The sequence below is a fragment of the Notamacropus eugenii genome, chromosome 6, assembly GCF_028372415.1.
Source record: "Notamacropus eugenii isolate mMacEug1 chromosome 6, mMacEug1.pri_v2, whole genome shotgun sequence".
NCBI classification, from domain to species: domain Eukaryota; kingdom Metazoa; phylum Chordata; class Mammalia; order Diprotodontia; family Macropodidae; genus Notamacropus; species Notamacropus eugenii.
The window spans coordinates 298,591,723-298,616,321 of record NC_092877.1 but is presented as its reverse complement, the minus strand read 5'-3'; the positions used below and the strand labels follow the sequence as shown (position 1 = coordinate 298,616,321).

The following is a 24,599-nucleotide window of genomic DNA, read 5'->3' as shown; positions in this document are numbered from 1 at the left end:
AAGGTCGTGGAAGACACTGGAAGAGATGGGAACAAATGAAATTCTCAAAGACTATCATGGAGGATAAAATACTAGCTTTTCCTCGACAAGCCCTTCAGATAAACCATTCATGAGTTTCCTTCAGAGTCTATTTTGTGTCAGTCAGATTTAAAAGTTTTCTTTTAATTGGCTAGTCAAAATTAATATTAACAACTACCAGTTTTAACCATCTCATGGAACAATTCGGTTTCCCCTTAACACAGATGCCACACTAAAATACATTTCTGATAGCTAGTCTAACAAATTGATTAACTGTGATTCTCAGTTTTTCCTGACAGCGAGACCAAATTTTCTTCTTTGTTAATATCTGGTTCTGTCTTCTGGAGCTAAGTGGAACAAAAAGTCACTTCTCACTTCGCATTGTATTTTCAGACAACTCTCGCATCCTTTCTGACTCTTTTTCTCTTCAGGTAAAACATATCTTTCAGCTAATTTGTATATGTCATGGCCTCCAGGTCCTTTACCATCCTGGTCACCCTCTTTTGGACGTTGTCCAGACGACCAATATCCTTAAACTACAGCAACCAGGACTGAATGAAGCACTGTAGATCAGGTGTGGTAAGGGCAGAGTTCAGTAGGAATTAGCATCTTTCTTCTCAGAATCTATACCCCCCTTTATAAAGTTGGAGAATGTTCACTCTTCTAGTCACTACATTACAGTCAACTACAACCCCATCCTTCCTTTTTTAAAGATTCTGTTACTTCCAGCTGAAAGCAGATCTATAGGCCTCTGAGAGGGTCCCTGACTCCAAATGCAATGTCCTTGACCTTAAACCATACAAATGGGAATAGGCAAGATTTTTTTTTATGGATGATGAGGCTCAAGTCACACTCAAGCAAAAATTAGCTTAGTTTGGTTTTCATCCTTGAAATTCAGATGCCAACACAAATCTTACTTACTCTGCACAAATTGCTGAGTGGTCCTACCTTTCTACTTAAGTCATATACTTCTAATGTCCACCGAGGCTTTTGTTTTGACCTACTCAGTACCTTCTAATGGCTGATTGCCACAAACTGACCTTCCATAAATGAAAAGGTATTTATTATTTAATTTTTATCTGATTCTTTTCTCCAAGAATTTTCCATTAAAATATTAATCTACATTTAAAAAATTCTGTCACTGCCATTGCAAAGGGCTTGGTTCTATTAATATTTCAAAGGAGTCACCTCTTACACCTACTCTTTTTTCCAATTTAGTCTTACAGTACCACAGGTTTGAATGGAAGGGGTGGAGTGATAGTAATAGACAGAACGTATGAGGGACAACATGGAAACGGAAAGCAATTTGGTGACACATATAAAATAAAAACTCACCTATTTTAAAATTAAGAACTGTTCACAGAACGTGATCCAAATAAATGCAACTTCAACATTTCAACATTTGGCGTCATCTTCTGATTCAGGTGGCAATTCTGCCAAACTTTCCAGGGAAATTCTTCAGAGGTTGAAGTGATCAAAGTAAATTAACCATCCTGTGGCTATACTGGTAGAAAATTTCTCTCTAAACTCAGCTAACTTGGTCTTACTACAATAGAAAAAAAAAAGATCACTGGAGCTTAGGAGGATCTTCCACAGTACAGTATGTTTGCTGGCAGTCTTTCTGAGAACTCAGAATCTCATGAAGAGGCACAAGGAAGACTTTAGAGGGAATATAAAAATCTTTCTGTACAATAGGGTCAACTGACACCCTAACATTCACAGTAAGCATTTAAGCCCCTATCATATCAGTCACTGTACTAGATTTTAAGAATACAAAGATAAAAAAAAAAAGTCTTCTGCCCCTTTTAGGGATGAGTTCCCTGTTCTCATTGTCAAGCCCCATGTTCAAAGTTTGGACACAAATCACAGAAAAAGAAACCGTGGTTTAGTACGACAGAAAAAGACAGGCCTAAGTATTGAATGGAATAAGCTCCAAACTGCATTCTATAATAGCTGTAATAGCTCCAGAGGGGTATGAATGAGTCTTTTTTCCTCTTTCTATATCTCCTTTTCTTTTCCACACCCTAAGAAAAATGAGAAGTTTGATCCAGTGTGTCCTTTTGGTTTCTCTGTGGAAGTTTGTCCACAAACTTGAAGTCAGGAGCACTTGAGCTCTTGCCTTTTAGTCCCATGATTCTTGGTGGCCTTTGAAAGGAGGTGCTATGCAAGTATAATTATGAAGGAAAATGAACAAGGATCACAGAAAATAAAATGGATAAATCTGAATTTGTACAAATGCCATGTAATCAAAATGAGAATGGGAATAGCTACGAAAAAAAGCTTACAAAACTTCTCATTTCCAAGACGTAAGAAGGAACTGGTTTAAATTTATAATTTATTGCCCAATTGAGAAATGTTCAAAACATATGATTAAGTCCAAGAAAGAAACCCAAACCCTGAAAAAATGCTCCCAAACTCAATACAGAAATGCACATTAAAGCAACAACTGGGGTTCTACCTCACAGTCATCAGACTGGCAAAGTTGAAAAAAAAAGGAAAATGACAAAAGGATGTGCAAATTTATATGCCATTACTGGTGGAGTTAAGAACCGGTCCAGCTATTTGGTAAAGCAATTTGTAACTAGGCCTAAAACAGTAACTAAAACTGTGAATTGCCCTTTGATCCAGTGTTACCATGATTAGGTCTCTACTCTAACGAATTCAAAGAAGAAACAGTCCTATCTACAAAAATATTTACTGGAACTTTTATAGTGGTAAAGAATGAGCTTAGGTGGTTCTGTTCAATTGGGGGATGGCTGAACACATTACATTGGATGAATGTAATGGAATACTATTATGCTTTAAGTGAATGTTTTAGAGAAAGTTTGGAAGACTTGATTTTTGAAATGACTCACCACAACAGTTTATGTACAAATCAGTATTATAAAACCTAACACCCCGCCCCCCCAAATCTAAGAACTGACTCTAGAGGACCAACAGAAATGATGCCTACCTCATGACAGGTTATAAGCTCTTTTTCAGAGAGAGAAACATTTTTTAACATGGTGAATGAATTTGTTCTTGCTTGGCTATGCTCGTTTTGAGGGTTTTGTACAGTCAGGCCCATATTGTGAATAATGAACTCTTATGAAGTGGTAGCATTATTTGAATTTGCACTGCATATTTCCATTGGGCTAGATAGAACTAAAGATCTTAAATTACATAATTATAACTTCAATTAATGGGAATCTGCATGTGACCACTTCATAGGATTATTGGTGCTTATTTGGACCTAGAGGCATATTTTCTCTTTTCCTTAGTGAGTAGGGGATTTGAGAGCAGGTGGGACAAAAAATGCTTGGTAGTAAGAAAAAAATTAGCTTTTAAAAATTACGGAGGTAAGTCACTAGCAAAATGGTAAAGGTTTTATTTATAAAGTAGTACTTGAGTTGAGCCCAGAGATTCCAAGAGGCAGAGGTAAAGAGAGAGTATATTCCAAAAGCAGAGGGACAGTTAAGTATTTCATGAGGAAAAGCAAGGTAATATATAAGGAAGCTGGAGACAAGCAAGACTTTTAAATGTCCAAAAAGAGAATGTATTTGTTAAGAGACCTAATAGGGGGCCACTCGGAGTGTCACTTGGTCAGAAAATCACTTTGGCATCAACGTAGAATGTGCATTAGAGAATGTAAGAGTTTTGGGAAAGACTGAGCATGAGGCTTTTACAAGAGCATAGGTGAGGGGTGAGATGGGCTTGATAGAAGTAATACAATGAACAGTAAGAGTATGGATGGTAAAGAGAGAGCTGTTAAGAGATGTTGTCGACACTCATAAAATATGGGCAACTGTTATGTGGAACAAGAGCAAAGATAATGATTCAGAGGTTTCAAACACACCTGAGCCAAAGGACAGCAATGCTCTAAGAAGAAATCAGGAAGTCTGGAAGAGATGAGGTTTGGAAGAAAGAGCAATTGTTTCAGTCAAGTTGAATTTGAGGTATCTACAGGACAAAGCCGATGTTGGCACAGTCCATAAATGTTACCTGCAATGAAGAGAATGAAATCACCCAAAGAACACAGTCAGAAGAGAAGAGGGCCGTGGGACAGTCAGTTAGCAGGCATGATATGGATGGGGATCCAGCAAAGGATAGCAAAGATTGTATGTCAGTTATGTTGGAGAAGCTGCAGAGGGTGCGCCTAGAGCGGATTTTTTTCTAGCCTCCCCTTTGATGTGACTGCTCTCACCTTTGTTCTTAATAACCATACCACCCTGAATGGCATAGCAAGGGCAGCCTGATGAAGCATCATGGACTATCCGAAAACACACTGCAGCTGAGGGCCAGCTCCAGGCCAAGCCCTGACACTGAGCCTTAATGTTATCTGTAAAACATGGGGAACTGGGCCTGATAACTGTTAAAGCTGCTTTTGACTTTCACATGCTCTGCTATTATGAAACTAGGCCAGGGAGTGAGAATTCCAATGTTGGAAGTATGAAAACATACAAATGACTCATGATACAAAGAAAATATCTTTACTTGTGTATCAAAGGCTCTAGGAATCTGAAGGGTTTTTGTTTTTTGTTTTTTTTAAATGAGAGAAAATGTCAAAAATTAAGTGTCCAGTTCAAGACTGACAGCCATAGATGTGAACTAAATGTTCTGTCCTTCTGTCCTGATATTTCCAACCCCATCTCCACTATGTGCCAAGCTGAGCTGGAAGGAGAATCTACTCAAGTTGTCCAAAGCTTTAAGCTGTTCCATGTCATTGATCCATAGTCTCTTTCTTTTTTTTCTTTTTCTTCTTTTTCTCTGGACTCTGAAAATAATTAAACAGGATAGAAAAATTTTTTATGAGCTCTAAAAACAAGTTTATCAATCAATTTATGCTAACAAAGATAAAAAAATTTGTATATATGAACCTTTTATGATCCTTACTCAAATCTGAACTCATAAGCTCTCTCAATTAAAAACTTCCCTTCTCATTTCAGGGAGCTGGCAAATTACAGCTCAAAATTTGACTAACCACTGAAAGATTTTTACATTTTAAAATAATTTATTGTATCAAAAAAATGTAAAATCCATTCTTAGATCACTGACTATACAAAGCAAACCCCAATTCTATCCCAAACCCTCAATAAAATTATCAGCCACAAAGTAATGGAATTTTGCAAATATAATTACCATGAGGAAATCAAGTTGTAAATGATCTTGCCTACTCATCAAAAAGATTAATATTTATTAAATAGCTACTTATGGTACTGTATAATGGTTTAAATATAGACTTGTTTCCAGTCAGAAAAAAAAAGTGCTAATTAAACTTGAATCATACTTCAATGACTATACTAGTGGATGGCTCCTCTTCTGAAGGAATTTCTTCTTTTATTTTCTTCTTTTTTTCCTTTTTATCCTTTTTCTTTTTCTTCTTTGCAGAATCAATTTCGACTTCTACTTCTTCCTCTATAAAGAATGAAAAAAAAAATGGAATATTGGATTTAGTAATTTAGTTCACGTAGTATAACTTTCTCTTTTCAGTGAGGCTATGAGAGATGAAGTGATGGTTTTGAGGTCTGTCAGAATGCTTCCTGACAAAATGGACTTCAATGCCTTCAGCCTCCTGGCAGTCAAAAAGAGAGCATCTATTTCCAAAAGATACTATTTTACTTTTTCATGTGAACGCAAGGATGCCAGAAGTAGGATGCCTGAGAAAACCAACAACTTTCTTCATTTTACAGAGAACAACATGAAGCAGTTTCTGAGGCCTTGTGAAAGAGACGGTAACGTAGATGAGCTTTTTGTGCTCAAAGCACTCTATTTTCAGGGCTGGTGATGGATTGAAGACCCATTCTGGCCCCCCTGGGGCACATACAAGACAGTGGTCTAAAATAAGGGACAGTTTATAACTTTCAAAGAGTTTCTCCATTAAAAATTGGCTAGGCTTTATAGGGTCCTAACTTCAAATCTTGACATCACAAACACCCAGCTCTAATCAACTGAGCCAAGCCCAGAACACTACAATTATATTTAAAGTCCCTGGATTATAACAAAGTCTTGTATTTTTTCACTTAGCTGATTTCCTGAAGGATATCAGGAACTTCAGCATGTTTTGTCTTGTTATGCTCTATGATTCGGTCAGTAATAGATCAAAATCCTGCATTCTGAGAACTGAGATACAGATGTTAATTAGTATTTCACAGCAACGGTTAACTACCACAAAGAACAATGCTCAGTTATTTTATTCCCTAGCAGAGAAATGGGGTTTTATATGGTTTTGTTTCTGTAGTTATATAAGTTTCTAAATTCCAGGAGATGCTTAAATGCTTTTATTTCCTTGGGGCCCAATTTAGACAAATGGCTTGAGTATTTGAGCAAAAAACAAAAAACAGAAGTGACTTATCACTAGCACACTAAATTTTCTTATATGAAACATTCAATGGAGCACAGTTATGTCATGTGATTCTAGTTCAATCTGTTCCTCTCACTGAAATTTGCTTTACAACAGAATTAATGGATGCATATCTAACTACTTCTTGAAAATTTGCTAGTGAGAGCTTACTCTGTTTCAAGGTGATCCAATTCCAATGTTGAACATGTCAAATTGTTAATAATATTTCACCAAGCTTAACTTTCCAATAGTTTGACCTGTTTCTGCCTTCTGTTTAGCCTTCATATTTTTTTCTTAGTGCATAGGCTGTGTAAATAGCTCAAAAAAAGTACAAGAGATTACCAACTGCCCATGTTTTACATTTATAACCTGGAATATGACTTTCAGCCTTCATGTCAGTCTCACCCATGTATCTGCTCACCTCTTCATTCCTTCATCCGCAAATGACTAATATATATGTTGATATATTGGACATGTTACTGATGTGGGAGTGAGGAAGTTTTTTTTTTCAAACTGATATGCTTAGATAGAATCTCAGAGAAGATAGTGACTAATATTAATAACTTCATACTTCAAAAGGAACATGGACTAGGAGTATTAAAAATCAATAACAAAAAGAAACCATCTCAACCCTGACACAATTTAATTTTACCCACAATGAGAAATGATCCGAATATAAAAGTAATCATATATAAATATTTAATAACACCTTCATTATGGCTGAGGATCAGTTGTTCTTTTTAAAATCTGGATATATAATTAGGAGATGACCTGAAAGTTTCCTGTTTCTTAATGCTAATATTGGTAGATACTTTAAAAGACGACTAAATATTTATTAAATATTTCATTTGCCACTTTAATACCATCAGCCCTCAAAAAAAGTAACCCTCTTTTCAGATGTCCAAAGGAATTATCTATTTGTCATTCAAAAACAAATAATCCTCCAAGATCATTTATCAGTAATGACCAAAGAAACTCAAGTATAGATTAGACAAAAGAGGAAGTTCAAAACAACCTTTGACTTCTACAATCTTGGCTTTTTTTGCTTTCACTTCAACCTTTGGTTCATCATCTTGTTCTTCTGACACCTCTTGAAATTTGCGTTTCTTAGACAATGTTGGAAGAGTCGAGTCACCAGACGGATCGTAAGTTTTTATTTCACTGAAAGAGAGTTAAATAATTTCATGGAGCTCTACAGATATTTAGGAATCTTTCTTTAACTGGAAGAGTTTTAGAATTCTGTACAAGATGGCCTAATGCAGGTTTAACATCAGAGTGTGAGATGACCTGCATATGAAAGGTTTTGGGAGGTATGTGAGTTAAATATTAAAACCAACCTTTCAAAGATATCTAACACTTGAATAATGGGGAGCTAACTGAATCAATATTTCCCCAAATAGCACAAGCATCTTAAGATCTCCATCTACATTAACAAGACACAAAGGAGCCTCATGACGGGTGAGCTTTCAGTGAGGTACAGCTGAGCCCTCCCCACACACAATGAGCCCCTGTCAACCTACCTTTTATGGAGATACTTTTCTGTTTTTGCTAATGCCTTTCCGGTGCCACTGATTTTTCTTACCTGAAAAGCAAAAGAACAGTCACCCACAACCAAACTATCCACTCAGTTTCGTACAGTTTTGCTCCCCCATATCACCTCTGTCCTTGCATACGTTATAGTCCAGGGTCCAATGAAATCACACAAAAAAGGTCCATGAGGGACACAGGAGGACCAGGCTAGCTTCTTCAAAACATCAACTGCCATTTACATGCTGCTTTATGGTTTACTAAGCGATTAGTGGCCATGAGTGCATTCGCAACTGGCCCTGATCCTGTGCGGTGGCTACCAGAGGGGTTATCACCCCCGTTCCACAGGTGAGGCTAACTCAGAAAAGTTGAGTCTCTATGGCAACTAGGTAGTTCAGCAAACAGGGCCTGGAGTCATGAAGACCAGAGGTCAAATCTGGCCCCAGATACTTCCTAGCTATGGTGATGGGCAACTCATGTAACTTCTGTCTCAGTTTCCTCATATGCAAAATGAGGATAATAATAGCACTCCCAGGGACATTGTGATGATCAAGTGATATAATACCTGTAAAGTACTCAGCAAAGTGCTGAGCACAACACAAAGTAGGCACTTAACAAACAGTCTCCCCACCAATCCCCCGCTGGTGTCATACTCAGTAAAAGTCAGAAACAGAATCTGAAGACAGGTCTTCCTGATTATGTCAGCTTTTTATTAGACATAATGTAGAAAAGAAGAAACTCTTCTAGACTCAGAGTAGAATGCCAGGATGATTCCAGTTGATAAACTGCTCCTGGTTTCTTACTATTTAAGCACATACACAAAGAATGACATTTTTGAGCATGCTAAGCATAAAAAAATATCACTCACTTCTTAAAATTGTGAACTAGTAGCAAGCTTTAGTAAAGCTCAAGAAAGAAGTACTATGATATCTATAGTTACAAGCATTTTAAAATTCTATTTTGTTCTCTGCCCTATTTAAAGGGCCTTAATTCTATCTTTAATTAAAATGTACTAAAACTGCAAATTACTCTCCTTCCCTTGGAAATCTTCCTATTTTGTTGTTCAAATGTTAGCATGGACATAGCTCTTACCCCTCTCTCTTCCAAATGCCTCAGTCGTGCTTCTAATTTGGCTCTGTTCTCAATTCCCATCTCAGCACTAGAATCCTCTCCAAAAGCATCAAAACGGATAGCCAAAGCAGTTTTGGCTGCCAACATTCGAGAAATCTGGAAGGGACACAGAGGATAAGGACATTCACTTGACACACCAGAATAATACAGTTACTCTGCCCTCTTCGAATTCTTCTTGTCATTTCTCAAACCTCTGTGGCCAAGACCTAGTCTAACCCATGTTTTGACATTACCCGATCAGGGCTTGAACAATGATGTTTTTGAACCTGATTATAGCAGTAGCCTGATGACACAGTTATTCAGCCTCCTTTTCCAGCTCTTTCCACTTTACTCAATGCTCCCAATAAATGGCTTTATTATCTATCAGAATTACAAAGGTCCAGAACTTCTGAAACTCTATTTTTGGAAAACTAGTCATCACAGAGAGCTTTTCATTCTCCATCCTAATGTGACCATTAGTGCCTTGACCTTTGGTTCCCTTTCCTCAACATGGACCCTATGGCCATCTTACCCCCTTGAGTGTTACACTAGTTAAGAATGTCTCAGCAGCCATTGCTCTCTTGTCCATGCTTCTACTGCTCTTGCCTTGTGAACCTCCTTACGAGTTAGCACTTCCATATCCATTTTCCCTACTTCTGCTGCTTCTGGGATGAAGTATCTCTGGGAGAAAAGTCATAACTCTGTGGATTTCACCGGGACTACAAGTATCTGCTCCATCCTTTTGGACAATCCTCCATTTCTACACGCAATGACTTCCTACATCTTGTTCTTCCTTTACCTATTGTTCCTCTCCTCCACTGTCAATGTCCTGCTCTTCAGTTGGCTTATTCCTACTTACCTACAAATTTCCCAAGGTTTCTTTAATCCTAAAACAACCTTCCCATGACTCTCTTATGACTTCTGGCTCACATTCCGTATTTCTACTCCCCTTCATATATTACAATCAATTGAAAAAAAAATATAGCTACATCCACAGCCCCTCCCTTCTGCATCAACCACTCCAATTGATTTTGGACTCCACTGAACTGAAACGACTTTCTTAGAGGTCATGGAAAACATTCACCTTTTTTCCTTCTCATCTTCTTTGCTTTCTTTAAAGCTCCTATCACTGAGTCTGTGCTACTAGACTCTCCTGACTCTCTCGGCCTCTCTGATTACTCCCTCTGCCTGACCCTTTTTGATTCTACCTTAAGGCTCAATCTGCCCTACACTTTCTTCAACTCATCCTCTACAATGCACCCAGATTTCTATGGCACTTTAAGGTTTACAAAGCATCCTCCATTCTCCAATCACATATTTAGAAAGACTGACCAGCTTGTGCTTAAGGTTACACCCAGTTTTGGAGCCAGGATTTAAACTCTTGCCTCAAACTCCTTGTCCAGTGCTCTCTCTTACGCACCAAGCTGGCACTCCATTCACTCCTCCCCTGGTAACTTCCTTCATTACTCTAATTTAAATGATTAACTCTATGCAGATATGTCACATTTTTACCTACTATCTTGATCTTGTCTTATTTGCACTCAAAAAAAGATACTGTAGAAATGGCATTAATGAGTGAAAGGTGGGGAAGAGACTGATTCCTGCTGAAGGTATGAAACAACTGTGTAGGCAATGTGGACCTTGGTAATACTTTAAAACAAGGAAACTATGGACATATATGCCTTCTCCTCCATCTAGACAAAAATCTGCATTAGTTATCTATATATGGATCAAAGACATCCTCCATTAGGTATTAGAGAACAAACTTTTACAAGAGATAGTCAGCAATGGACCACATCTTTGCTCCTAGTTATTAACTATTGATTTTGAAAAAAGCATTGGATTCAGCATAACAAAACGTTGCCTTACAAGTTCTTTCACAACAAGGTATCTCCACCTACATGAGTCCAGAAAAGTTCAGCTAATTATATTTGTCTGAATTTTTAGCCCCTCAGAAATTCTAACATATATCTCTTATTCTGTTAAAAAGCTGCTATTTCCACTCTACTTGCACAGAAAAGGAGGCAACAGCTGAGATAAAGATACTTGCTAGATGACGGCAAACGGTGAGAAATTTCCTAGAATGAAACAAGTATCTGAGCAAAAAATAGTAACTCACTTTTCCTTTGTTTTTGGGGGTGCTTTGGCCCACAAGGGAAGCATGATAAATTAGGCCATACTTAGGGGTGTCCCGTCTTGTCTTCAGGGCTCTAAAGAGGGCCTTCTCAGCTCCTAGTATCTGCACAGTGGAAGCTGCATGCTTTGCCAAATTCAAAAGGGAACCTAGGTAGAAGAAGGTTATGAAGTGTATATAGAATTAAACATGCAAACCATGTGAAATCTTGAGCTAAAGGGTGAATGATCAAGTCACTGAAGCCTTTATAAATATTTTGTAGCACAGTATGTATATATGCTTTTCTAAAACTGTTTAAAAATAAGAGGCAAAATGCCAAATCCTTTACTGGCAGCATTTAAATTTATCATATACAAAGACCAGAGGAAGAGGAAAAGAATGGGCTTGAATGAACAATTTTAACTAAGGGTAACATCTGCACAAGTCTAGAAAAAGAATACTAATTGTTCTCTTTTAATCACTGGCTAATAGTTAAGTCCTTTTGTATTTCAATGATTAAATCCCACTGGATCCTAAGATGAACATAGTATTTTTAATTTTACCAGGTTGGTGGTATTCTAGTGCAAGGTTCCACTCTACCTCCCAGTGCTATTCAACAACCAAAGCAGAAGTCACGCCACAAGCTTCTAATCCAATCTTACCGGAGGTCTGAAGTGTCTCAGAAGAGGTAGTGACTAGAGTTGCCCTCATTATTGAAAAGGAAGTCAGGCAAATCAATTAAAATCATCACTGATCACTTCAACCCTTAGTCTTGAATATCCATAGGACTTAATTACAACAAAAGAAAACAAAAAAACCCATTCAGCAGCTTTTCTTGCATCTTATTTTAAGTTAGAACTCTTAAGAGAGCTCCTGGATGCTTACTGCTAAAGCAAGTACACATACAAAAATTTAAATGACAATGACTTGCCTGCATGAGAAATAAGCCTGGCTCCAACTAGCTCACCGACCATGACCGTTACATTGGGGGCTATGGCCATCATTCTGTTTTGGAGATACTCATACAGTTGGTTTCGATACTCTGAGATCTCAATCACCTGGTAAAAAGAAGCGTAAAGAAAAAGGTTAAATATGTTCAAACAAATTGCTCCAGTAGAGCTAAAGATTAAAAACAGGGATTACAAAAGGAACAATATCTGAGAATATAGTGCCCAGCCTTAAATTTAAAGTCTAACTAGCAATAATGGTATGTATTATAGATATACACCTATAATGAATATCCCACATACACATAGGTTTATTATACATGCATACATATATCTGCACATGTAAAAATATATCTACATGAAACAAAAGTGAAATCATAGGCATAAAAAAAATCAATAGTTTCTTAGTCCCAAAGATCAATATTTTGTAGAAAAGTCTGCCCTATTTCTCCTGTTTTGTAAAGTATTACATGTACTCAACAACTTCTTGAAGAGACAAGCAGTGCAGCACCCAGCTGGCCTTGGATTCTGAAAAGCCTTGCCTCTGCCATGTACCAGCTGCATGACCTTGGGCAACTCACTTAACCTACCAGTGTTCTATAAATTGGAAAAGAGTTGCTGATCAATACTGATGTATTTCACCCAAGAAACTCTTCAAACCAATAAAATCACAGGGTCCAGACCAAAAAAAAGAGGAACCAAAGTATTCCATGGTCTGAGGCACAAACACAGGACACTATTTAATAATAACACAGAGCTAACAGGATCCAGGGTTGTTACACATCAAGTGACGGGGAGGCCCAACATTAGTTGGATAAGGAAAGTCCAAGTGAGTGGCAGGGAAGAAAAAGAAACGATTTAGGTTTGATTGTGAAATACCTTATGATTTGGGAAGTTTGGACCTAATGTAAGCATCTGGGCCTTGAACCTGTTAATAAGCAGTTAAATCCAAATCTTTAAAGTACTCTTGGGTAGTCACATCAAATTGTATTGTTATCAAGTGTGTTCGTATTAATTCTTTCAAATTAAACTACTTCAGGGACAATATTTTCTTCTAAATTAAGACTGCTGTACAGATCTTCAAGGTAAACGATTATTGCACAGTGCATAACCAAAGAATTGTTATTTGGAAGAGTATGCGAAAACCAGGACCGTAGAGCTTGAAAAGGTAGGAGGACTTTATAGGCCCCTCCATTCTAACACCTCTTTTTACAGAAGAATTGGCAACCAAGAGATGTTAAGTGTCTTTTCCCACAAAGTCATATAGTACAAGAGCTGGGATTTTAACTTTTGGTTCCAAATCCAGAACTTTTCTCTATAGTTCTATATTGCTCCCCTTGCCCCCACCTCCCAATACCAACCACTCTACTATTCTAAAATTGATTATCTAAGATTGTGGGTTACATGGCTCCCTTTTTCTTCTTTCTCCTTCTAACTTGCCTTTTGACCATTCTCTGGACATCCTTTGGAGACTATAAGGAGGAAAAACGGTAACACCTTATATAAAAAATTTGAAATTCATCTTGTGATACTCCCAACAATTCATTACAAGTATACAGGCGTTTCCATAAAAACATGCAATTTAAGATGGCATCAGATGAGGTAGTGACTGTAAACCCTCATATTTATATATCAGGTGAGAATCAATATAAAATCATCATTGCCATCATTGTTGTGATTAATAACTTCCTGGCTGAATAACCACTAGAACTGCTTTACCTGGTTGCAGAGGTGTAAGATATTGTTTATGTCTTCTTCTGAAACTTCAGTTCCCATAGAAATCTCTGCAGCTGCTTTCACTTCAGCTTCCACTTCCTCTGACAAAATTTCAGAAAGATCTGAAGAAGCAAAGTTCTGCCTGTCTCCTGGGGGAGAGGGAAAAAAAAAAATCAACGATTGGCGAACGGATGAGCAAACAATATAAAATCCAAAGGTTAAAGATAAAAATGGATAAGGATCCAACTGACAGTTCAAAACAAGAAATCAGTGAACAAATTTGGTTCTGTGATTTTCCCTCTTACGATATAGCTTTAGATATACTTGAGATTTTCTAGTTTTGTCTTTATTTAGAAAATATATTCTAGATAACAAGGGCAAAACAAAGCTCTCTCTCTGAGGGTGTAAGGTGGTATATAGCAAGCAAAGGAGAACTGTTTGTTTTGGTGAAAGCAGACCTATAAAAATCCAAGAGATAAAAACCCAGAATGTGCTGCAGTGAGCCAAGCGGTGCCAGGGTATTCTATTGTAACACGCTAATGCATCAGGAAACCATACAAAGAGTCAAACTCAACCAAGTAACTTCCACATATCATAAACAATCCTCCCCTTGCTTCCTTATTAAACAATTTGAAGCTTCTTTTAAAGCCTTCATCTGGCCTCTGTAAATTGAAAACTGACCACATGAATCAATAATAGACATTCTTTATTGTGTAGGAGTGATGAAAAAAAAAATCACAATTCATCAAAATGATCCCCAAATCAAAGCCCAAGCCAGAGTAATTCCCCATCTCCCCCCAAACATGACATTTAGAGATACACCAGATTTTTAAATGCTAGTGCACACTATCAGAATCAATGGTTAAACTTTAATGACTGCACTTCTTGCCCAAAAGGATAAGTAATAAATAATTCACTCACCAACTTTCCGCAGACATTTGCAGTAAGTTAAGTTATCTGTAATGATTTTACCCAATTCAGGGAAATGCCAACCATACCATTCTCTACATCTCATAATATAGTTATTTAGCTCTTTATCCAGGTCATCTAATAAAGCTGTAACAGGTTAAAAAAAGAAAAGAAAGAAATATATCAACGCCATCAAACGGGTATTGCTTTACAGAGCTAGAAGAGACAATTGGTAATGAACACTGCATTCACTTTTGCTAAACCATTTTCCCTCTTTGTTAAGAGATAGCTCTTCTGGGGAGGGGAAGGATATATTGGGAAATTTAGGTTATATAAAAACAAAAGCTATCAATTTTTAAAAGCTCTGAGTTCCTTCATGTACTCTAAGAATTCTCTCTCACTGAAAGAAAGCATTCCCGACTGTGCTCCACCCTAAGTGGACCTGTCGATTCCTATTTTGCTTTGCTCCTTATTACTTGTGGCAACTTCATCCTAACTTTTCAGGCACACAAGGTCGGTGAGAAGGCAGGTGATTGCTGGAAAACACTTGTCAGGTTAAAAAAAAATAGTTATTTTTTAGAATATTAAAGTAGTAGTTTCTATAGTGTATTACAAAATTTGCAAAAGAACAAGCCATAAAAATATATTTTCTGTATGTCAAAAGTGATCTTAAGTATAAACAATATGTGTTTTAAGGGATATTTTTTTATTCAAAGTCAGTATTTACAACTCTCTAACATTAAGAACTGTTAAATTCCTCTAGAACATGACTTATTCTTTGGCTTCTTCATCAGTATTACTGTTGTGGGCTTGAGAAAATTTCTCACGTTGTCTTTTTAGCTACATAGAACAACTTTCTTTTATCTAACATTGTCAAGTTTACTCTAGTACATCAATACTCTTTCCTCTTCTTTTTGTTGCTACCTAAAAAGTCTAATATCACATTTGCTGAATCGTATCGCTTATAAATCAGGATGATGTATGAAATATAAAATCAAATAAGTTCATATTTATTACCTAATCTACCGTATCTTTATTTCCCCTTCTTGAATTATCTGAATATTACTTCTATCCTTTCTTTCTTCTTATTTCGAAAGCAAACACTGTTGTTCACATTAGCATTGTAGGAAGCCCACATTATTTTAAGTTAAGTGAAAACAAGCTGCAAACAAATTGCTGGGAAAAGCAAAATTGAAGTCAGAACTCTTTCAAACAGATTAAAACCTCCCAACTAAAAATACAATTCTCCTTGTATATTCAGAAAGAGGACTGAATACTAAATTATTCTTTAGAACATCATAATACAACTAAACCTCCTAAAAGCGTATGTCTTCTCTCAGACAAGTAGAGGACCAACATATTGTGATTTTCCTGTTGTCTCAGTGGTAGTGACGAATGCTAAATCATTGTTTTCATTCAACAAAACTCCATCACTGACAACAAAATATGGGAAACTAAAGGTCTATCAAAATATATTATGAAAATGACCTATGCAGATTACAGAATATTTTTATTAGGATTCTGTAATACAGAATATTAAACACTTATTCCTGGAACAATATAGAGTTTAATCCCCTCATTTCATATATGAGGGAACTGAGGTTTACTAACTTGCCAAGATCACAAATGTAATCGGCGGGAAAACCAGGAATAGACACCAGATTTTGTGACCTCCATACATGAGATCTTTCCCCTGTTATCACATTGCATGGAATAGAGTAATCAAGGAAAAAAGCTCTATATAAATACTTTACTTACAGATCGCCTGAACAATCATAGTATCCACTTTATCAGCACTAAATTTCAGCTTGTACCGAGAGAGGCTGTGAAAACCAATGAAGTAATTATTCTCCAGAAAAAGAATTTCCTTGTAATCTTATTGCCAGGATATATTAATATAAAACAACACCTATAAGAGAAAGCATGCCCATAGTTCGTGCTACATTCTGTCAGCTTTTGCATTTATACTGATGTCCACTCAGCATTAGTAAAGAGTTGTTTTAAAAATGTGCTGTTCCTGTTAGCAAGGCAGATGAAAATGACACATATTCACATGTGTGAATATACACACAGAACACTTCTATGAAATACACACAAAAAATCAATTTGGTAACAACAGCATCTTAGTGCTAAGAATTCACTCGCTAAGTAACTTAGGCTTCTAAATTCTTAAAACTTCTTCTTAAACTTCTAATCAGTAATCAAATATACAAATCTAAACTCAATTCAACAAAAATGCTTGAATTTACATGAAAGTAGCAAACACAAAGACAAAGAAAAAATATTCCCTGCACTTAAGGAACCTATACTCTATTGGGGACATTTACTATCTACACAATTAAATATATTACAAGGCAAACCGAGGAAGGACAAAAGAGCAGGTTGGATAAATCTGTTAAAGATGTTGAGGGGAGATTTATCCTGGGGGTAAAAGGCTGGATTAGGTGAAAATTCCTCTCAATTCTTAATATTCCTTTTGTCATCCATTAATAGGACTAGGCACCAATAAAGAAGAAAATGAAGGTGTACAGGTGAAGAAAGACTCTGAGTGAGATTCAGACATAGGAACAGCAAAGGAAAATCAAATGCCCAGTTATCTAATACAGAAATAATCCATATTAAAAAAACAAAAGCACTACAAATTGAGGGGTCCTTTCTCCATACTGATAAATTTCTTAACATGTTTACTTCTTGGGAATAAAGAGGAAAAAAATGGTGATTTCCCTTTCTAAATTTTAAACTTTAGATTAGGAATTATGTTATAAAGCCGTTACAGGCATTAAAGAATGACTAAGAACAAAAAAACTCACCTATGTGCTAATCCTAGACACATAGCAGCCATTTCCCGAGAAGGAAGGCCAGTGATTAACCCTTCAATCTGGGAGCGGATTCCTCTCATTAGTTCAGTTATAGTAGGACTATGGATACAACTGAGGTTCAGTTTGTCCTATAGGAAGAAAATCATGAAAAATTAAATCATGCAATAGAGTAAATTTTCCAACAATATTTTACAACACACAAACAGATCACTAGTACATAGCCCTCTCATCACTGGAACACACCGATATGCATATTAATACCTCTGGTCTGCTGCATAGTAGGCATGTAATAAATGTTTACTGAGTGATGTTTCCATATGTATGCTCATTGTTATGTGTTAGGTTATATTAACATGTTGTTCAATTATTTTTCGGTCCTGTATGACTCTTTGTGACCCCTTTCGGGGTTTTTGTGGCAAAGACACTGTAGTAGCTTGCCATTTCCTTTACCACATTTTACAGGAGGAAACTGAGGCAAAAAAGGTTAAGTGACTTGTCCAGGGTCACACAGCTGTTAAGTGTCTGAGGCCAGATTTGAACTCACAAAGATGATTGTCTTCCTGACTTCTATTTATTCAGTTTTGGATTAAATTTTTTTCTAAAAAGTATTTTTCAGGGCTTTGGAAATCAGGAATCATTCAAGTACATAGGGTACCCCAAGTCTTTATGCAGTGTTAAGTTTACACTGCAATAAAGACTTTATGGGGCACCCTGTATTAGATCTGTGAACTAATTGACATGGCTATTTCCTTCCATTCATACATATTATTAAACCCATCTACACTGAACCATGTCTTTACCCTAAGTTGTCAAAAGGGGTCTGAGTCTTCCCAACTTGTTGGGAAGCCTTGAGCTCTTCTAAATTCCCCAGGATATCAATTGAGCACACAGGTTACTCATTGATTAACTCTCACTCTAGCTAATATAAGCCATTTTCTTTTTCACTCATATAATTCCCTGATAATATCCTTTATCATGCTTCTTGATTTTATTTGGAATATGTCGTAGACTGCTGGCACGTAATACACTTCTCCACTGCCTTCTGGGTGGTCTATAACTTCAATTTTTTGGAACCTAAAATATTCTATCATAACTTGTGCCCACAGGACAACACCCTACCTCCCTCAAAACATGGGCCTTTGTTTTGAGTAGAGGTAGGGTAAACTATAGTCAATGTGTTGGTCTCCAGCATATTTTCTTAAAGCCAGGAAGCTAAGAATCATTTTTATATTTTGAAATAAAGTTCTACTGCATTTTTTTTTATTTTTTTTATTTTTCTGGACTTTATGGAGAACAGGGCAATGATAAATTAATAAACTGAGAGTATAGGCCATAGGATATAAGCCATAGGATCAGGAGAGAATCAAACTGATCTCCCATAAAGACTGGTTTTCCCCAAAATGAAAATAAAATTTTCTCTACTCACTCCTTCCTCTTAGCTTACAGATATGTTTGGCTCTTTCTTTCTTTTTTTTTTTTTTTAATTTTTTTTTTAATTTTTTAATTTTTTTAATGTTTAACAATCACTGCCATACAATTGCGATTTTATCCCTCCCCACCCACCCCCCACTACCTCCCTCCCTCCCCACGACTGCATACAATTCTGTATAGATTCTACATATACTTTCCTATTGAGTATATTTTCACTATAGTCATGCTATGTAGTCAGACTAAGATAAATGAAAGAATCCGTATAACAAATCAGAACATGATACACAAACAGATACACATACACAAACATGATCTGCTACATTATGTGAGTGACTTCCATATTTCTCTCTCTGAGTGTGGAAGGCATTTTGCCTTGAGGTCCACCATTGGGATTTTTTTTTTTTTTCAGAAGTTCTTGTGTTATTACAAAAATCTAAGTCTACCAGAAAAAACTCTCACACACTGTGGTTGTTGCTGTGCATAAAGTTCTCCTGGTTCTGCTCCTTTCACTCAGCATCAGGTCATATAAGTCCTTCCAGGCCTCTCTGAAGTCTTCTTGTTCATCATTTCTTATGGCACAATAGTACTCCATTACATTCATATACCATAATTTATTCAGCCATTCCCCAATTGATGGACATCCCCTTGACTTCCAGTTTTTGGCAACTACATAGAGTGCTGCTATAAATATTTTTGTACATGTGGGACCCTTTCCCATTTTTATGATCTCTTGGGGATATAGTCCTAGTAGCGATATTGCTGGGTCAAAGGGTATGCACATTTTTGTAGCCCTTTGGGCATAGTTCCAAATTGCTCTCCAGAATGGTTGGATGCGCTCACAGCTCCACCAACAATGAATTAGTGTTCCAACTCTCCCACATCCTCTCCAGCATTTATCATTTTCTTGTTCTGTCATGTTTGCCAATCTTTTAGGTGTGATTCTACTGCATTTTAAAATGTAAAAACCATTCTTAACACATAGGCCTTGCCTGCCTATTTGGTCCTTGGTCTGTAGTTTGTACACCCTTGGAGCAGAGGCTTAACAAACTTTGAACTTTCCTGCTGAATTCTAGAACCAAACCCATCCATTTGTAGCGTCAATCTAAGATACATCTAAGACATATAAGACGACCATGCATCTACAGGTACTTCTATGGCTATTGTCTTGGAGCATACTGGAAATAATTTAACCTTTTCTTGACAAGTCTGTATCTCAATTATGTGCATCAATTACCATAGAGTCAAACTACGATGTCTTTAAGGACTACTTTAATATTTAAGACAGGTTGCCCCTGTAATTAAATCCACTCCTCCTTCATTTTTAGGCCTTGTGTTTGCTTTTAGTTTTTCTGGCTCCTTCCTGTCAGCTATCACTTCTTGTTGCAGTCTCTCTGTGTCTGTCTCCAGTAGCTCTTCCACAGGCCCAGAAAGCAACAAATCAAGCTTGTAGCACCTAGTATGCAAAGTAAGAGTATACAGGCCATGGGTGAACGTTCAGGGTTTTTAATCCTTTATAATCCTTTTTAATCTTGTCTTCTAAGTAGTTGAGATCTCCAAATATACACTTTCACCATATACTTAATGTCACTGACAAATTTTTACTTTTCCTTTATGTGATTAACTCTACCTATTTTTACCCGAAAATAAATTCTTTTGCATTCAGGAAGACAGCTGGTAGGTGGAGGGCTGTGAGTCAAGACCTAAGATCAAAGCAGGATTCAGACACTACTAGCTGTGTGACAATGGGCAGGTCACTTAAACCTGTTTGCCTTCATTTCTCCAACAGAGAAATGAAGATAATAGCACCTACTTTGCAGGGTTGTTGTGAAGATTAAACAAAATGGTATTTATAAAATTGCTTTGCAGTGCCTGGCACATAGTAGGCACTCTATAAATGCTTATTTCCTCCTCCCTCTATGTTAATAAGTACTTATCTGGTAACACTCTTCACTATTAAGTCCTCTGAAGATTGGTTACTGCTTTGGTTGGAGTTTTTTACCTTTCACCCACTGTTTTCTTTTACATTACTGTGGCCATTGACACTGCCCTACTTCTGCCCTCTAAAGCCAAGAACAATCTGTTGTATGGAGTCCATTATGACTCCCAGAATCTTTTTCATATGAATTCTTGTCTAACCAATTCAGAATGGTGTCACTGAGAGTCTTGGGATCAAAGAGGTATTTATGTATTTTACTTGTTCACAAGAGGTTAATATTTTCTTTGTGTTAACACCCAGGAAGGGGGGCAGCCTAATTATGGTTCTGACTGGAAGGATTAGAGAGGATATGGCCTACCTGTCACAAGCCACCAGAAATGTGAACTGGAGGGCCTAGTTTCTGAGCCTTAGGGAATGAGGAGGCAAGATGTTGAGAGAGACAGAAAGATGATGACCACACCTGGCCTGTTTTTCTTTCTTATACCCTCTGTATGAGTTAAGATGTAGCCAATGATCCCTAACAATGACACCAAATAGAACAGCACTAGCTGTTAGGAGCTTCAGCTCATGCTCTGTTCCACAAGTTGTCATCTCCCTGGATCCAGAGTTCCCAAATCTTCATCTCATGACTGGTCCTAGTAGAAACATGAGCAAATACATCATCCACAGTCTGTGTCTGGTTTCCTACACTTCTCTGCCTGCTTGTACAAGTGGTGGCCATAATTATGTTTTCATTAGAGCTCCTGAGTTCAGAAAGGTCTCTACTACACTGCAGATGTGGGTGGAAGCTTTGTGGTAAATCTATTCTGTCCTGTCCATTCTGTGGGGTGCTGACTCCGTTATGGCAAGGTAACAGAACTAGAGTTCTATGAAATACATCAAGTTCGGGGAAGATGTGAGTCTCTGTCAATAGGATGGTGTCTTCAAGCCGATTATGATTGGATAAATCCATAGTAACCACACCAGCATAGCCACCTAGAGATAGTGCTGAAGCAAATAGAAGATTGCCCATTCTGAGAGTTGGAGTCAGGTATTTATGTTCAGTGTGCTCACATACCATAGCTCTCAGGGGAGTCATACTCGCCCAACTCCTAATCCTTTTGAATAGCACCAAGTTAGGAGCCAGCAAAGTTAACTGGTTCTTAAACCTACAGAAAGCAAGCATAGGAAGTTTTCCAAGACCCCTGGTCACTCAAGAGTTTATTTGCAAACAATTGTACCTCTTTAAAAGCCACTGTATGCAGACCAAATCCTCCCAAGAAACCACTAATTAAAAATGAGGAAGAAAGGAACAGACAAATGCTAACAAGCAGACTTTCTATAGAGATTTTGCACTTTTATCTATTTACTGTTTCTGAATAGGAACTTTCCAATTCTCTTCTCAGGAAATGTCAATTGACTGACCTAGGAATAGGCTCTTCATCCTTCTAACTCCCCTGACCACCACTCCCTAGGTTTGTCTGTCCCAATTAGAACACAAGGACTGACTCACTTTCTGCATGTTTCCCCAGCCTTTAGTGCAATACCTAGCACATAGTCAGCACTTAATGCTTTTTCATGCTGCACTGGTTCTTTTAACATCCTCCCAAGTTTTTTCTGAATTCTTTGAGTTGATCATTTCTTATATGCAATTATATTTCATTCATGTACCACAAGTGGTTTGGCCACTCTACAATCAAGGGGCACCCATCTTCTATCCAACTCTTTCCTATTAAATGTTCTATGTGCCATAATTAGTTTTATGAACCAACCACCAGGTGGCATAATTGGCTCAAGACAGTTTGTTTTGAGACTATCAGGGGCAACTATGCCACCTACAGTTCTTACCTTGGGTACAGAAACACAAACAGACATGAAATGTTTGCAAATGAGAAATTAAAAACAGCATCCATGTGCTCATTGGGAGAGACTATGATCTCTGTAAGGGGTGAACAAGAATAAAAGTGGCTAATTCAGAAAGCAAAATTAAGACTTTTGTGTGTTCTCTAAACTCATCTTAAAGTAATCCACATAAAAATAATTCTGGTTGCACATATAACTTGAAATATAATGGGTACCAATAATATTCTTCAGATTGTGCTGAATAAAATTATTAATGAAGATGACTGACAAATTTTTGAACCTAGCTAATAACTGTCATTAAAGTCAGTGGAGGTTTTTAGATTGTTCAGAAAAAAGTAAAAACATCTTTCATTTGGCTTAATCTTGTTAAAATGTATAGTATGCTAATGGGCCTAATAAAATCATTAATTTTAGGAATTTTTTTAAGTCTTTCATTTTTAAGTTGAGGAAATTGAGGCCCACAAGGCTAAGGGAACATAGGTAATAAGTAGCAGAAACCAAGATTCCAACCCATGACTTTCAAGCCCAGGTAAGCTGCTTTTCCCACTATCACTAAGACAGTACACTATTGTCTTATTAAGTTGATACTTTAATATTTTAAACTTACCACTAAAATCTGGGGGATGCTTGGCATTTTTGAGTTCCATTCCCTTCACAGAAAGTGGGGGATTGAAGAATTGTCTAAAGCCATTTTATAGATCAAAGATGGTTGGCTTTTAATATGCTAAGTATAGTGAAAAGGGTTTGATTTGCCATTTTTGTGGGGATGGGGGAAATATATGCAAATTTATATATAATAAACACAAACATATACTATTATAAACACAATATAAATATAAAATATTGTATATAAACAAATATAAAAATAAATATAAGACTCACTAATATTTAAGCTAAGTTTTTACAGTAAGTTATAAAAGTACTTGCATTTTCTATACATAAGAAGTACATACAACTTTCCCCATTTTCACATTAACTTACATCATAATGAAAAGGTAAAAACATATTTTACAATGAATGTGAGGGACAAGACAAACCAACATTTATAAACCTGGATTGTCAAAACAAATCATATAAACGACTATCCTGAATCTCTAGAACATAAGTTCCCAAACTTATTTGGCCTACTGGGCCCTTAAAAAAAAAAAATCACTCAATGCGCCTCCCTCGAATCTCCTTTAAACTTTCAATGGTTTTTTAAAAATTTGCATTATTTCAAAAAACATTAAAAAAAAAAAGATGTACCTAAAATTTAATAATTTATTATAAATATGTGGGTCTTTTTCCAGCATTGGAATGTTAATGATGCAATACTGTGTCATGTAACCATATAGTATCATATTGTAAACAAATCATTACACACACATTTTCCTGCCATGTATGCTGGACCTCCTGATAATGTATGATGTTTGCCTGCCAACACTTGCCTGTTAAGACCCATCTGTGAACTTGACCACTGATTGGTTATAACCTGCACCTTCTGTGTTTGTCTGGAAAACAATGCAATCACTATGACTTTAACTCTGCTACACAACAGATGAAACATATATGAACAGCTTCTCAAAATTTTCTTCTCTGCTCTCCTCATTTTCCACCACCCCCTTCCCTTATTTTTATCCAAGGCCTCCGAACTGCAACCGACACTTCTACCACCCTCTGGATTGTTCCAGTGCCCCCCAGGAGGTGGTATCAGTCACTTTGGGAACCTATACTAGAGAAATTATAAAAAGTACTGACTGTAACAGCTCTGTCAAGTAGCAGAGAATGAAACTAAAAAACAGAAAACAAAACTGGATAAACTCCAATTCAGGAATAACTGAACAGTTTGAATATAAATTTAATGGATTATTTTGCCATAAGAAACAAAAAAAGCGACAGATTCAGAGAAACTTGAGAAGACATTGTGAACTCA

General features: G+C 36.8%; 1 protein-coding gene and 3 non-coding genes across 4 annotated transcripts in view; all 4 read right to left on the bottom strand.

Moving 5' to 3' along the window:
* Positions 1-4,465: 4,465 nt before the first annotated feature.
* The window catches only part of NOP58 (NOP58 ribonucleoprotein), a 28,853-nt gene continuing 8,719 nt past the window's right edge, over positions 4,466-24,599 (bottom strand). The window contains exons 5-15 of the mRNA XM_072617305.1: positions 17,470-17,606; positions 16,418-16,482; positions 14,672-14,806; positions 13,754-13,899; positions 12,019-12,145; positions 11,094-11,257; positions 8,957-9,091; positions 7,858-7,919; positions 7,353-7,498; positions 5,285-5,412; positions 4,466-4,771 (exon numbers count right to left, since the gene is read on the bottom strand). Of these exons, the coding sequence (XP_072473406.1) occupies positions 4,718-4,771; positions 5,285-5,412; positions 7,353-7,498; positions 7,858-7,919; positions 8,957-9,091; positions 11,094-11,257; positions 12,019-12,145; positions 13,754-13,899; positions 14,672-14,806; positions 16,418-16,482; positions 17,470-17,606 (1,299 nt within the window). The 3' untranslated portion in view covers positions 4,466-4,717. The remainder of the gene's footprint in view (positions 4,772-5,284; positions 5,413-7,352; positions 7,499-7,857; positions 7,920-8,956; positions 9,092-11,093; positions 11,258-12,018; positions 12,146-13,753; positions 13,900-14,671; positions 14,807-16,417; positions 16,483-17,469; positions 17,607-24,599) is intronic.
* LOC140512967 (small nucleolar RNA SNORD11) lies at positions 11,762-11,845 on the bottom strand. Its single transcript, XR_011970014.1, has one exon. It is a non-coding gene; the product is annotated as a small nucleolar RNA SNORD11 (small nucleolar RNA).
* On the bottom strand, positions 13,620-13,703 carry LOC140512968 (small nucleolar RNA SNORD11B). The gene has a single exon (XR_011970015.1). It is a non-coding gene; the product is annotated as a small nucleolar RNA SNORD11B (small nucleolar RNA).
* On the bottom strand, positions 16,027-16,106 carry LOC140512953 (small nucleolar RNA SNORD70). Its single transcript, XR_011970005.1, has one exon. It is a non-coding gene; the product is annotated as a small nucleolar RNA SNORD70 (small nucleolar RNA).